This window comes from Lepus europaeus, chromosome 5, assembly GCF_033115175.1.
Source record: "Lepus europaeus isolate LE1 chromosome 5, mLepTim1.pri, whole genome shotgun sequence".
NCBI classification, from domain to species: Eukaryota; Metazoa; Chordata; class Mammalia; order Lagomorpha; family Leporidae; genus Lepus; species Lepus europaeus.
The window spans coordinates 108,383,104-108,397,508 of NC_084831.1; the positions used below are offsets into that span (position 1 = coordinate 108,383,104).

The 14,405-nt window shown below is 40.4% G+C and overlaps 1 protein-coding gene across 2 annotated transcripts in view; it reads right to left on the reverse strand.

Moving 5' to 3' along the window:
* TRIM33 (tripartite motif containing 33) overlaps positions 1-14,405 on the reverse strand; it is a 142,215-nt gene that overhangs the window by 60,279 nt on the left and 67,531 nt on the right. For both annotated transcript variants that reach the window (XM_062192014.1, XM_062192013.1), the window contains exons 2-4: positions 6,803-6,921; positions 6,242-6,386; positions 5,960-6,092 (exon numbers count right to left, since the gene is read on the reverse strand). In XM_062192014.1, coding sequence (XP_062047998.1) covers positions 5,960-6,092; positions 6,242-6,386; positions 6,803-6,921 — 397 coding nt within the window. The remainder of the gene's footprint in view (positions 1-5,959; positions 6,093-6,241; positions 6,387-6,802; positions 6,922-14,405) is intronic.

A 14,405-nucleotide genomic window follows, 5' to 3' on the forward strand; every position in this document is an offset into this window, starting at 1 on the left:
ATTACAGTCAACTATAGAGTGAACCAAAAGATAGAAGAATTCTCTCTCTTTCAAATAAATAAATCTTAAAAAACAATCTGAATCTTCATTTATAAAGACTAAGATTCTTTCTTGAGAGTGAAAGGCAGAGACAGAGAATGAAAAAGAGGGCATGTGTACTTCCCCACTTGCTGGTTCACTCTCAAAATGCCTCCTATGGCCCAAGCTGGAGCTGGGAGCCAGAAATGCAACTGAGTTCTCTCACATAAGGAGCAAGGACTCACCAAATAATTGAGCCTCCCCAGGTCTGTATTACCAGGAAGCTGGAATCAGTAACAGAGCTGGTAATCAAACCCAGGTTCTCTAATATGGGATAGCAGGCATCTTGACCACTAGCCTAAATGTCCACTCTAATTGGTACTTTTTTATTCATTGACTATGAAGATAGTTTTGACAGAAAAAAGGAATAGCCCCATTGTTTACCTACCAATCATGTAATGCTTTGAAGTACAGAATTGTAAGCAGCAGTATAGCCGCCTTCTTTTTCATGAACAGCTTCCGAGAACATAAAGTAAATGAAATCAAGGCCCTCAATAAATCGTGTTTAAAGGTAGAGTGAGAGAGAAAAGAAAATGCATAGGTTATAATGTTAATTAATAATAGCTCTACTGTTAGTGAGTAGTACGTTTTCTCCATTTAAAAATGACACAAAGGAACAGGTGACTGACACAGCAGTTAAGACACCACATGGGACACCTGCATCTCATAGCAGAGTGCCTGGGGTTCAAGACCCAGCTCCACTTCTGATTCCAGCTTCCTGCTCATGTATACCCTTAAGGGGCAGCAGTGATGGCTCAGATAGTTTGGGCCCCTGCCACCCACATGGGAGACCCAGTTCTCAGCTTCTGGCTTCAGCATGGCCAGCCTTGGCTGTTGCAGGCATTTAGGGGAGTGAATCAATGGATAGAAGATCTCTCTTTCTGCCTTTCAAAATAAAATAAAGTTAAAAAAAAAAAAATACAACCCTATGGTCAAGCTAATAAAGAGTAAAAATAAATTCAGTTATACAACATCATAAACAAGAAACAGATAAACCATGGATCTGCATACATATTAATGCTATATAACCAAAACTGTTTTAAAATCTATTAAGTAGATTATTAAATAGACTGAAAATATAACATTATCACAGCTGTATCGCTGACTCAAGAAGAGGTAAGAAATTTGACTTGATCAATAATATGGAAGAAACTGAGACTCTTAGCCGGCGCCGCGGCTCACTAGGCTAATCCTCCGCCTTGCGGCGCCGGCACACCGGGTTCTAGTCCCAGTCGGGGCACCGGATTCTGTCCCGGTTGCCCCTCTTCCAGGCCAGCTCTCTGCTGTGGCCAGGGAGTGCAGTGGAGGATGGCCCAAGTCCTTGGGCCCTGCACCCCATGGGAGACCAGAAGAAGCACCTGGCTCCTGCCATCGGATCAGCGCGGTGCGCCGACCGCAGCGCGCCTACCGCGGCGGCCATTGGAGGGTGAACCAACGGCAAAAGGAAGACCTTTCTCTCTGTCTCTCTCTCACTGTCCACTCTGTCTGTCAAAAAAAAAAAAAAGAAACTGAGACTCTTAAAGATTAGCTCTGAAAGACCTAAGCTTAGACAAGAGAAGTGGGAAAAAGAACAGAAATTAAGAGAACAAAGAAATAAACTGGCTTTATGGTTAAATATCTTTCCTAAAAGATAAGGAGAATGTTCTAAAGTTTAAAAAATTCCAAGTATAAGGGTTTGGAACTAGGCAGTTCCTGCCCAGAGTGCAGGTGGGAGACAGCAGACTAAGTGGTGAAGAATTTAACCTTGCCCCAACAGAAGTCTAGCCTTTGCCTTCAGTTTCTGATAAAGGCAACCTCTAAGCCCCTAAAATACCCTACCTAATAAAGTATCTTTGTTTACTTAAGGACCTTGAGCCAAACCAGTCTATGCTAATAATATGATTTACAGTGGAGCTTTCAGTCGCATCCTGTCAGGTCAACCTCAAGAGGGCTTGTCCTAGAGACTGAGTCTGCCACTTGGGCAGTGCATAAAAATTCTCAAAACCACAGCTTGGGTGAGCTTCCCTGGTCAGCAACTTTCTATGCGAATTATCACACATCACTGACACGAGGAGTTAACACTGTTCATGATCCCACTGGGAAAACAAATGGAAGCTCCACATTTGAAAATCTCTTGGACTTTTCCTTAAGCCTTTCCTTTGGAGGACTTTAATCTGTATCCTGTCCACTATAATAAACATAACCATACATAAAACAACTTTCAGGGAGTTGAGTTCTAGAAAATTATCAAATTGGGGCTGGCGCTGTGGTGTAGCGGTTTAAGTTGCTGCCTGCAACACCGGCATCCCATCTGGGCACAATTTCAAGTCCTGGTTGCTCCACTTCTGATCCAGCTCTCTGCTAATGGCCTGAGAAAGCAGCAGAAGATGGTCCAAGTCCCGGGGCCCCTGCACCCATATAAGAGACCCAGAAGAAGCTCCTGGCTCGCATGGCCCAGCTCCAACCATTGCTGCCATTTAGGGAGTGAACCAGCAGATGAAAATCTCTGTCTCTCCTCTCTAACTTTCAAATAAATAAATAAATCTTTAAAAAAAATAGTTACCAACTCCTGTTGAAATGACTCACTAGGTAAGTAATGAAATAAAAACTAGTAAGACTAATTATATATTTTGCTTCTGTTATCTGTAATAGTTAAAATGAAAATAAGAGACGGTTGAGATAGACTCAATACTGGGATAAGCTCATATTTGGTCTGAGCCATGGTCACTAGCCTCACAATAATTTCAAAAACTATCAAATTTTGTGCTGGGACATTAGCCAGTACCACTACAACTTCAGGCAACAAGAAGGTAGTCCAGGGGTGAGTGTTGCGGGTTAAGGGGCTACCACAGATACCCACATTCCATATAAAATGTGCTGGTTTGAGTCCCAGCACCTCTGCTTCTAATCTAGCTTCCTACTAATGCATTCCATGAGAGAGCAAATGATGACCAAGTGCTTAGACCTCAGTTACCCACATGGGAGACCTAGATGGAGGTCTGGGTTCCTGGCGTCAGCCTAAACTGGCCCTGGCTATTGCAGGCATTTGGAGAGTGAACTAGGGGAAGGAAACACTCTCTCACACATACACATTCCCCCCATCGTTAAGTAGATAAAAATAAACATTAAAAAAAATTCATCCATGTGAGAAAAAGATGAAACCAAGAAACTACTGAAATCAGAGAAAAAGGAATTGTCTCATTTATGGATTAACACCGTCAGCTTCCTGAAGAAAAATCTTACACTAAAACAGATTGTCAACGTGATTAACATAGAGGCAGGATCTTTGGTCTGAATGCTGCAGAATGATAGAGCACGTTTCGGTTGATGCAGGACCCACAGCTCCCAACTGAACAACCAGATGGCTACACGTGATCCAGAAACACAGCATGTTATTCCTTAGGGAACAACTAGCCTGGTGGACGAGATCAAAGCCACTGTAAACTTACCCTGAAGAGAGCAACTGTCCTCCTCTTATGAATGCCAAATGGAACTCCCCAGAATAAGAAACTGATATGCTTCTTATGCAAGTCATGCTGAACTGGCACTATGGTAACAGGACTATCATCCACTGTGTATGCCTCATGCCAAGTGGCAAATACTGTGATTAAGGGGCCCCTTTTACAAAGACAAACCACATGACTTCATCACTACAAAAATCTAGCAAAGACAGCAAAAGCCTTATCTAATTTACTGTCTCAGCTTCCCTTGATAGTTGTTACAGATGTTAAGAAAATTTAACAGATTCATTGAAAAACAATGCAGAGCAGGTCAAGGGACTTAACAAGATGGAAGTTTTTTTTTTTTTAAATGGATGAATAAGATGGACGTTTGACCCAGCCGTTAAGTTGCTACTTGGAACGCCCACATCCATATCAGAGTCCCTAGGTTCATGTCCTGGCTCTGATTCTTATTCTAGCTTCCTGTTAATGTGCACCCTTGGAAGCAGCAGGTGATGACTAAAGTCGCTGATCCCTGCCAACCACATGGGAGACACGACTGAGTTTCCAGCTTCTGATTGCAGAGAGGCCCAATCCCAGCTGTTGTGGGCCTTTGGGGAATAAATCAACAGATGGGGATATTCTCTGTTTCTTTCTCTCTGCCTCTCAAATAACTTAATAAAATTTTAAAAATGGGGTTGAGAAGAGCCACAGAGACAAGATGACAATGAGAAGCCTAACCTCATATTTCTTGGGTGAGGCAGGATTTTCTTAACTCAACCTACCAGTTTGGAAATCAAGGTAACATACTCATGTGTTAGGGTAAAAAGGCCAGGGGGTTGATAAGAAGTAGTTCTAGAGTTTTTGACAGGGAAGCCAAATGTATTCTGATGTCAAAATCTGTTGAAGGTTAAACTGGGAGGAAAGAGTGACTGCTGATACTAAACGTGAGAGGTTAAATTAGATTTGAAATGTTTTCACAGGCTCTATGGGAAGTGATTATATCTCCATGGCCTGAACATATTATTAGGATGGATACTATATCTAACTAGTAAATATTTCATTTGCCTAGTATTATAAAACAGAAGGCATGGAAGTTCACCTTAAGGCCAATCTTGATTGGACATGCTAAATGGGAACCACCAGAACTGCCAAGTCCACAGAGGTTGTTAGTTTAAGGTAGTCCTAATACCAGCACTTAAATCTCATGGGTAGTTGGTATAAATGAAATAAACATTCAGCATTCAGAAAACTGCCTGGCAAACTAAGAATGCAACAACTGTTAAAAAATTAGGATTAGCATATTCCCTCTTTAAGAAGATTCTAGTTGAGGCCAGTGCTGTGGCACAGCAGTTGAAGCTGCTGCCTGCGGTGCAGGCATTCCACATAGGCAAAAGTCTGAGTCCCAGCTGCTCCACTTCTGATCCAGCTCCTTGCTAATGCGCCTGGGAAAACAGCAGAAAATGGCACAAATACTTGGGTCCCTGCACCCACGTGGGACACCCAGAAGACGCTCCTGGCTGAGTCCTGGCCACTGCGGCCATTTGGGGAGTCAACCAATGGACAGATCTTTCTCTCTCTGCCTCTCTGTGACTTTCCTTTTCAAATAAATAGATAAATCTTCAAACATAAAAAATAAAAAAAAAAAAAAGGGAAGAAGAAGAAGAGGAGGAGGAGGAGGAGGAGGAGGATTCTAGTGAACCTCAAAAATTCTAATGAATTAAAAATCTAAGAAAACGTACAGCTAACAAACATATTTAGGTGTAATTAATCCAACCTCTTCTACTCTTTATTGACAATATATTCATGAAATTTACTTCCATTTAATCAGAAAAGCACTTCAGAAAATCTTGGACTACGGAGGTTAAATTATCTTTTTACTTGTAATAAATATATGCCATGGAAGCTAAGGAAATTTAATGGAGAATTTTGTTATATATCTAACTAGAAGTTTCATTACAATTCCAAACAGTTCAGATGAAATGCCTTTGGATAAGTGAATATTATTGAATTATATGGGAAAAATAGTTAAAATACAAAGTTATTTATCAATGACTATTTTTATTTGTTTATAAATCTTTAGTTTTTCTGCAAAGTATACATCCAATATTAAGCTGGTATATTTATGGTTTGATGTAAAAATAGTTATCAGTTAGACATCCCGTGGGAATATGCCTTTCCAGATGATAGCCTACAACCTAAATACTATATCACACTTGTAAAAAGTTTATTTGATACACTGGAAAAACAAACAAAGAAATAATACAATTCCACTCTTGTAAACCCAAACCTGCATGATGATAAATTTTAACAAATACTCATAAGACAATTAGATATGAATGTGGAAGCAATTAAATGAAATACATATTGCTTCAAGACAAAATTATAGAAACAATATTTGCTTTAAGCAAATTTTACAATTATTTTAAAAATTTCTTGGTAAGCAATTATGATTTCTATACCTATGTTCTTTGTGCTCCAGTAGCTGACAGTCTCTACAGGTCAGTCTGTCACATGTTTCACAGAAAAGTTTCAACTGCTCTTGTTTGTGTACAGGACAGAAAACAGGGCGCTGACCAGATGTCCCAACAGATTCTGCAGCAAAATAAAACAAAGATTTTTTTTTTTTAAACTAAACATAAAATTTTGTATGCTTTCCTAAATCCTTAGTGATGCTGGTATTCAAAGTTTATAGGAGTAAGTAGAAAATATTATAGAGGGAAGTTAATTACAATCTATCTTACCTGAGACATCTTCTTTCTTCCTGATCAAGTGATCTTTAGTAAACTTTACTCTTTGATGTGCTTCAATACAGGTCTTACAGAGCCACTCTCCACATTCTACACAAAAGCCAACAGCACTTGCATTGTCTTCACAACTAGTACATACCTAAAAACATGAAATGCTAATCTACATTACATTGACAAACACAGGTCCACAAAATAAAGGTGAAAACATGCTAACTTGTTCTCAAAAATATTGGCTAATTTTCTATACATAGAATAAAATTTTGTTATCCATTTATCGCCAACAAAATCCTTTTCCTTACAAATTAAATATTCAGGTAGTCAAAATTTTAGACCCAGAACCCAAAGTCAGGGTAAGTTGTGATTTTTTTTTAATGTTATATATAGTGACACAATTCTCATTTAGCTAAGCTCAAGGGTATAGAACAAAGTTATCCTTTATTTTTAATTTAAAAAAATGAGCTACAGCAAAGCTATTCTAAATTACTTAACCAAAGATTTTTATCAATTACATTTTAATATCAAGACAGGATTATAAAGAAAAATTGAAAAGCATACCTGTTCTGATTTCTCATCAGAACTGCTAGGGGCTTCAGATGTGTCTTTCACAAAGTAATTATCCACAAGGTCTATCTGTCTGCATTCTTGGCGACATACTGGGCACCGTATTACACCAACTACAACAAAAATGACAACATTTTAAAAATATTCTTCAGGAAAAACTAAGGAAACTGTGCACAATGTTCATATGGAACTATTCATTAATATGTCACAGACAAGATCAAAGAAAAGAGCATTAAGATATGAATAGAAAAAACCCCACTGAACTATATATCTTTTGGAAAAATGATACCGTTCTCAAAGAGAAAACAAACATGAAATATGGCCCTCCCCCAAAAGTCATTCTTTATTATAGTATGTGGTTAGCTGAATAATGATCCCAAAAGAAATCCAGGTCCTAACCTTCAGAACCTATGAATGCTCTTTTGCATGGAAAAAGGGGCTTTTGCAGTAGTGATCATCCAGTGGGTCCTAACTGTAATCAAGTGGTATTTTAACAAGGGGATTAGGGATTGGCATTTTGGTGTAGCAGGTTAAGCTGCCACCTGCGATGCTGCCGTCACATACAGGCACCGATTCATATCTTGGTTGCTCCCCTTCCAATCCAGATCTCTGCTAATATGTGTGGGAAAGCAGCAGAAGATGGCCCAACTGTGTCCCTGACACCCACACAGGAGACCCAGAAGAAGCTTCTAGCTCCTGGCCACTGCGGTCATTTGGGGAGTGAACCAGAAGATGAAAGAGTTCTCTGTCTTTCCTTCTTTCTGCAACCCTGCCTTTCAAATCAATCAATAAATAAATCCTTTTTAAAAATTAAGAGGAGAATTAGACTACAAAGAGCAGAAGCCACCTGACAATGGATGCAGAGATTGAAGCAATGTACTTTTAAGATGAAGGAAGGGGCCACAATCCAAACAGGTGAACTAGAAGCTAATAGAGACAAGGAAAAAGGTTCTCCCCCAGACTCCAAACTCAATCAATGCTGCCAACACTGACTTACCTAGTGAAGCCAATTTCAAATTTCTAACCTACAGAAAGCCACCCAAGGTTTCGCTCATTTTGTTACAGCAACAACAGAAAACTGATACACAATCCATCATCTTATAAATTCCAATATGATTCAGATATGCTTTAGTTTATATTGATGTGGGAAGAAAAGTCATCTTTGCCTTCACCTGCTAGTGTTCTAGCATCTATCAGAAACGATAAATTGCTGGCATCCCATGTGGACACCAGTTGGTGTCCCAGATGTTCCACTTTCCAGCTCTCTGCTAATGGCCTGGGAAAAGCAGCAGCAGATAGCCCAAGTTTTAAGGCCCCTGTCACCTTATGGGAAGACCGAGATGAAGCTCCTAACTCTGTCCTGGCTGTCGCAGCCATCTGGGTAGTGAACCAGTGGACAGAAGATTGATCTCTCTTCCTCTGTCTCTGTAACTCTGACTTTCAAATAAATCTTAAAAAAAAAAAAAAAAGATAAACTGCTGAGGCAATAAAAGGAAGCTAGGAGTGGGTGCTTGGTACAGTAGATAAAATGCTGCTGGGGACACCCACATCCCATATCAGAGATGGGTTAACCCCACCTCCACTCCCAATTCCAGCTTCCTACTAGTGTGCACCCTAGAAGGCAGCAGGTGATGGCTCAAGTACTTGAGTCCCTGTCACCTCATGGGAGACCTGGACTGAGTTTCCAACTCCCAGCTTGGCTTTGGCCCAGCCTCAGCTGTTACAGGCACTGAGGGATAAACTAGCAGAAAGAAGACTTTTCTATCTGGCCTTCAAATAACAGAAAATATTATATGTATGCATAAAATACATATTTCACTACATTTATAAATTATATATGTGATTTTTAAATAGAAGCTTAAGAACTTAAAAATAGCAATATACCTACTATGTGCCAGCCATGAAATTAAGGATGTCACATAAATGACACAATCTTTGTTTTCAAGAAAGGGCTCAGACTAGTATATACGGTTTACACTGTAACAAAACTACAAGAAGCATGATATAAAGACTAAGATAGAGAGTCCCAAAGAGCTGCAGAACCACATATAGTCATTCTTGTGGAAAATGAAAACATAAAAGAGGCAGTATCACAGTTTCCCAGGAGACATCATAGACACTGTTAGAACAAATTCAAATATATGGTTATAGATTTTTAAACAAAACAGTTTAATATTGATAATTATCATGTATTTTACAAACAAAATACTGTAAGCAAAATATGTGTAAAGATATTGCTGAAAATACACAAAAATGCTTCAAAAGGAAGAAACAGTAAGGAGTAAAAGATAAACAGGAGGGTGCTTCAAAAAACTTATAGAAAAACTGAATTAAAGATAAATTTATTTTTGTGCAAAAACAATCCATATATAGTTTCTCACAGTGCACATTTTCTAGTATTTTCCTTGCACTTTCACATTTGAGGTAGCATGAATGAAAAACCTTTTTAAGAAACACGGTATAAAAAAAAAAAAAACTGAAAAAACTGTGAGTATGGGGGCAAAGTTCCAGGAAAAACTAAGTCTTCCTGGAAACAGCTTAAGTTGTTACTGAAGAGATGAGTACCTTCTATATAGTCCTGAAGAATGAACACATATTGACTAGTCACTTTGCACACTCCTAAGAATGGCCTACCATAGGACTAGCCCTTCACTGACTCCTGAGAGATAAGCTCTGACCCACGGAATAGTCTGTAAATGAGTGTTCTGGATGTGAGGCTTGGGGCCACAGAATATTGGTCAGGCCAGACAGGTTACACTCACTGTGTGACTTATGGGAGAATGCCTATTTTAGGATGCCTGAAGCCATGAATCATACTGTACACAGATTTTATTCCAGGGTGGACTAAAGTCCAATTAACTGATGTCAGTTCTGCCAAGGATGCACTACTATGAGACTGATGCCTCAGTGAAAACCTCAAGACAGATTTTCTGCTGGAAATATTCCTGTGTATTGTTTCAGACTGTTGCTGGAATACCTATGCACCTCCCTGTTCTATATTAGAAGACACCTAGCTTGCACCTGCTTTCTCTTGGACGTCATACCATGTAGCTTTTCTCTTTGCTGATTTTAATTTGTCTTCCTCCCTTCACTGTACTAGAATTCAACCATGAATACAAGCTTTTACAAGTGTAAGTTATTCTAGTAGATCATCATTCCCAACACTGGCCCTGGAGACTGTCGCCTCAGCTAGAAAGTAGGAAACAGCATGCAAACTGAGAAAATAAAAAAGGAGCATACAAGAGAGCAGAAAATATCTAAATTCATATATATATATATATAATTACATGTATATAAAATACCAAATTAATGAAAAATTTCCTACAGCTAAATGAAGAAATATTCTTGTGAAAGGGCACAAAAGATGGAGATATTCTATGTTCTTAGCAAGAAACATCCAAAATTATGATACTATCAATTTTACCTGTGTAATATTAGGTGTTTTCCTTTTTTGAACTGCAGCCAAGTTAATTAAGATTCTTATAAATTTCAATCCTAGACTGACATAATGGTATATCAGTCTGGTGATATATATCTATACACACACACACACACACTTGTCTTCTTCTCATTCTAAATCCCTACTAAAATGATACTAAGGAATATCATTGTGACCCTATAGATTAAAACGTCAGCATCCCATTTGCATATGGAGCACCAGTTCAAGTCTTGGCTGCTCCATTTCTGATCCAGTATTGTCCTAATGCACATGGGACGACATTGTAAGTTAGCCCAATGATTTGGGCCCCTACCACCCATTTGGGAGACCTGGATGGGGCTCCTGGCTTCTGGTTTCAGCCTAGTCTAGCCTAGCCCAGCCATGCCTGTTGTGGCCATTATAAGAGTGAATCAGAGGATAAAGGCTCCCTTTCTCCCTCTCCCTTTGCCTTTCAAACAAATATTAAAAAAAAAAGAAAAAAGAAGAAGAAGAAGAAGAAGAAGAAGTTGCTACATCTTAATATACATGGACTAAAGGTAAACACAAAGATGCCTAAGTTTGGGAAATATTTATATTTTTAACTTCAGTTTAAGAAAATCATTTTAATTATCATATGAAAGGAAAACTGAGATACTAAAACAGAGTGAAAGTATGGTGAGGGACTAGTGTTTATGGCACACTGGGTTAAGCTGCCACATGCAACACTGGTTCAAGTCCCAGCTACTATTGTTTCCAACCCAGCTCCCAGCTAATATGCCTGAGAAGGCATCAGTAAAGGTCCAACTGCTTGGACCCGTGCCACCTATGTGGGAAATCAGGGTGAGTTTCTGGCTCCTGGCCTGACCCAGACCTGACTATTACAGGCCATTTGGAGAATGAACCAACAGACAGAAGATCTCTTTGTCTCTTCTGTGCTCTCTGTTGCTCTTTCAAGTAAATAAAATAAAAATAAACAACAGAAGGTCCTGTGAACCCAGGTGGGTGCTGTGGGTTAAGCTACTGACTGGGACTCCTGTAAGCCAAAGTGGAGTGCCCAAGTCTGAGTCCTGGTTACTGTTCTTCTGATCTAGCTTCCTGCTGAAGCACCTGGAGAGCAACGGATGACAACTCAAATACCTGAGTCCCTGCCATGCACATGGGAGACACAGATAAATTTTCTGGCTCCTGGCTTCGGCATGGTCCTGTCCTGGCTTTTGCCGTCACTTGGGGAGTGAACCAGTGGATGTCAAGATTTCTCTTTCTCCATCACTGTGTATGTCAAATAAATAAATCTTTAAGAGAGAGAGAGAGAGAGAGAGAGAGAGAGAGAGAGAGAGAGAAAGAAAAAGAAAAAGAGGAAAAGGAAAAGGAAAAGGAAAACAAAAAGAAAAAGAAAAAGAAATGCCAAGAAATTTGTTTCAATATAGTGAGGCTCTGGAGAACTGAATCACATAAAATGCAATGCAGTTATTGTGAAGCAAAACAATCTGTCCAATCCTGCTCATCCACCCATTAACAAGTTTCAGAGACTACAGATGGATTCCATGCGAAGCTACAGCTCCAAGGGACATACTGTGATAACAACTGTTCTAAGACACAGGCAGCAATACTAAATTCATGCCATTTTCAGTTTGATTGACCAAAATTGGGACTCTCGGGTCACATGCACTGTTTGGTGTTTCCCAGCCCAACCCTGCTCTACTCTGTACTTTTACCCTCACTAAAGAATTTTAAACTGCCTTTGGGGAATGAGAGCTGTGCTGAGGACAGGAGCCAATAATGATAAAATCACATCTAACTCTGCATTAATATAAAGTTTTAAAATCAGTACCTCTTAAGAATTTATACATATTTGTTTCTTTTCTTTTCTTTTTTTTTCTTTTTTGGACAGGCAGAGAGAGAGAGAGACTGAGAGAAAGGTCTTCCTTTTCCGTTGGCTCACCCTCCAATGGCCGCCGCGGCCGGCACACTGCGTTGACCTGAAGCCAGGAACCAGGTGTTTCTCCTGGTCTCCCATGCGGGTGCAGGACCCAAGCACTTGGGCCATCCTCCACTGTACTCCCTGGCCACAGCAGAAAGCTGGCCTGGAAGAGGGGCAACCGGGACAGGATCGGTGCCCCGACCGGGACTAGAACCTGGTGTGCCAGCGCCGCAGGCAGAGGATTAGCCTATTAAGCCGCGGCGCTAGCCATGAATTCATACATATTTGTTTCATTTAGTCCTTATAACAGCCCAATAAAGTAGGTTCCATTACTCTCCCCTCTTTTAAGGCAAGAAACTTGAGGTTCAGGGAAATCAGGAAATCTGAAAGCCATATAGCAAAGTAAAATAGGCAGGCCAAGATCTGAAACCAAGCTGTCTCATTCCACAGCCCACACGCTTAAAAAAAACACTAAAGTACTTCTTCTCTAATTAAAATGCTGGCCTATTAGTTACAAAATAAAAGACTACAAAAGTAGTCATAACAGAAATATAGAGGATAAATTTAAGATGAAGCAGAATCAATTGGACTTAATGAATAGCTGCATAATGACAAAACAGTTACAGCAAGGGAGGAATTTATAAATTCTAGATGATTCTCAAGTTTCTGGCAAGGGTAAATTCATGGATAATTACACAATTATTCAAAATGAGGGGAAAGTGTTTTAGCCAAAATATAATGGGTGAATTCTGCATAGATCATGTGTTCAACTAGCATCATCAAGGACCTGAGTGGTGTGGAGAGAATTGCTAGTGTGTATATAATTCAAATCTGAAATGCAGTTATTTTTACTGAGGAAGACTTGGTTACACCAACATTTACAAGATGAAAAAGAGCTTTCAGATTTAAGAGACTGCTTTTAACCATTTCCAACTGCAAATCACAAGAAGCACATGTCACATCAAAAGCCAGTACACAACTCTGAAACAAAACAAAAACAGAGCCGGCGCCGTGGCTCACTAGGCTAATCCTCTGCTTTGCGGCGCCGGCACACCGGGTTCTAGTCCCAGTCAGGGCACCGATCCTGTCCCGGTTGCCCCTCTTCCAGGCCAGCTCTCTGCTGTGGCCACGGAGTGCAGTGGAGGATGGCCCAAGTGCTTGGGCCCTGCACCCCATGGGAGACCAGGATAAACACCTGGCTCCTGCCATCGGATCAGCGCGGTGCGCTGGCCGCAGCGCGCCAACCACGGCGGCCATTGGAGGGTGAACCAACGGCAAAGGAAGACCTTTCTCTCTGTCTCTCTCTCACTATCCACTCTGCCTGTCCAAAAAAAAAAAAAAAAAGAAAAGAAAAAGAAAGAAAACAAATAGAGGTCAACTACTTTTCCATTAACCATTTGTGATCAACTTGTCAAAACTGTACCAATTTACCTTTAGAACTACATGCCGTGCTTTAAATATCTCTTAACTCTCTGAATGACCTCATAAACTTTTTATTCAGCTCTAGCCTCTCCGGTGTCCTCAAGCAGTCATGCAAAGCCTTCAATCATTAATAATTATTTTCTTTGGCCGCGCTGTGGCTCATTTGGCTAATCCTCTGCCTGTGGTGCCGGCACCCCATATGGGTGTCAGGTTCTAGTCTCGGTTGCTCTTCTTCCAGGCCAGCTCTCTGCTGTGGCCCGGGAGGGCAATGCAGGATGGCCCAAGTGCTTGGGCCGCTGCACCTGCATGGGAGACCAGGAAGAAGGATCTGGCTCCTGGCTTCAGATCGGTGCAGCGCTGGCGGTAAAAGGCAATTTGGGGAGTGAACCAACGGAAGGAAGACCTTTATCTCTGTCTCTCTCTCTCTCTCTCAGTCTGTATCTCTACCTGTCAAATAAAGAAATAAATAAAATACATTGACTTCAATAAAAAATTTAAAAAATAATTCTTTTCCCAGAAAATAATTAAAAATGAAAAATTGCAGATACATTTGCAGGTGGACAAGGGAGTTAAAGGAATTTACATCTATGGCCTCATTACATAAATGAAAGGCCAGTCCAAGTGACAAAGTCCAGTGCAATCAGTGTTCCAAGTGTTGCTGGGAGCTGGCATTGTGGCACAGTGGGTTAAGTTGCCACCTTATGAAGCCAGCATGCCCCGAGAGTACCAGTTCCAATCCCAGCTGCTCCACTTACAATCCAGCTCTCCAATAATGTGCTTGGGAAAGCACTGAAAGAAGGCTCCAGAGCTTGGACCCCTGCCACTCCCACGGGAGA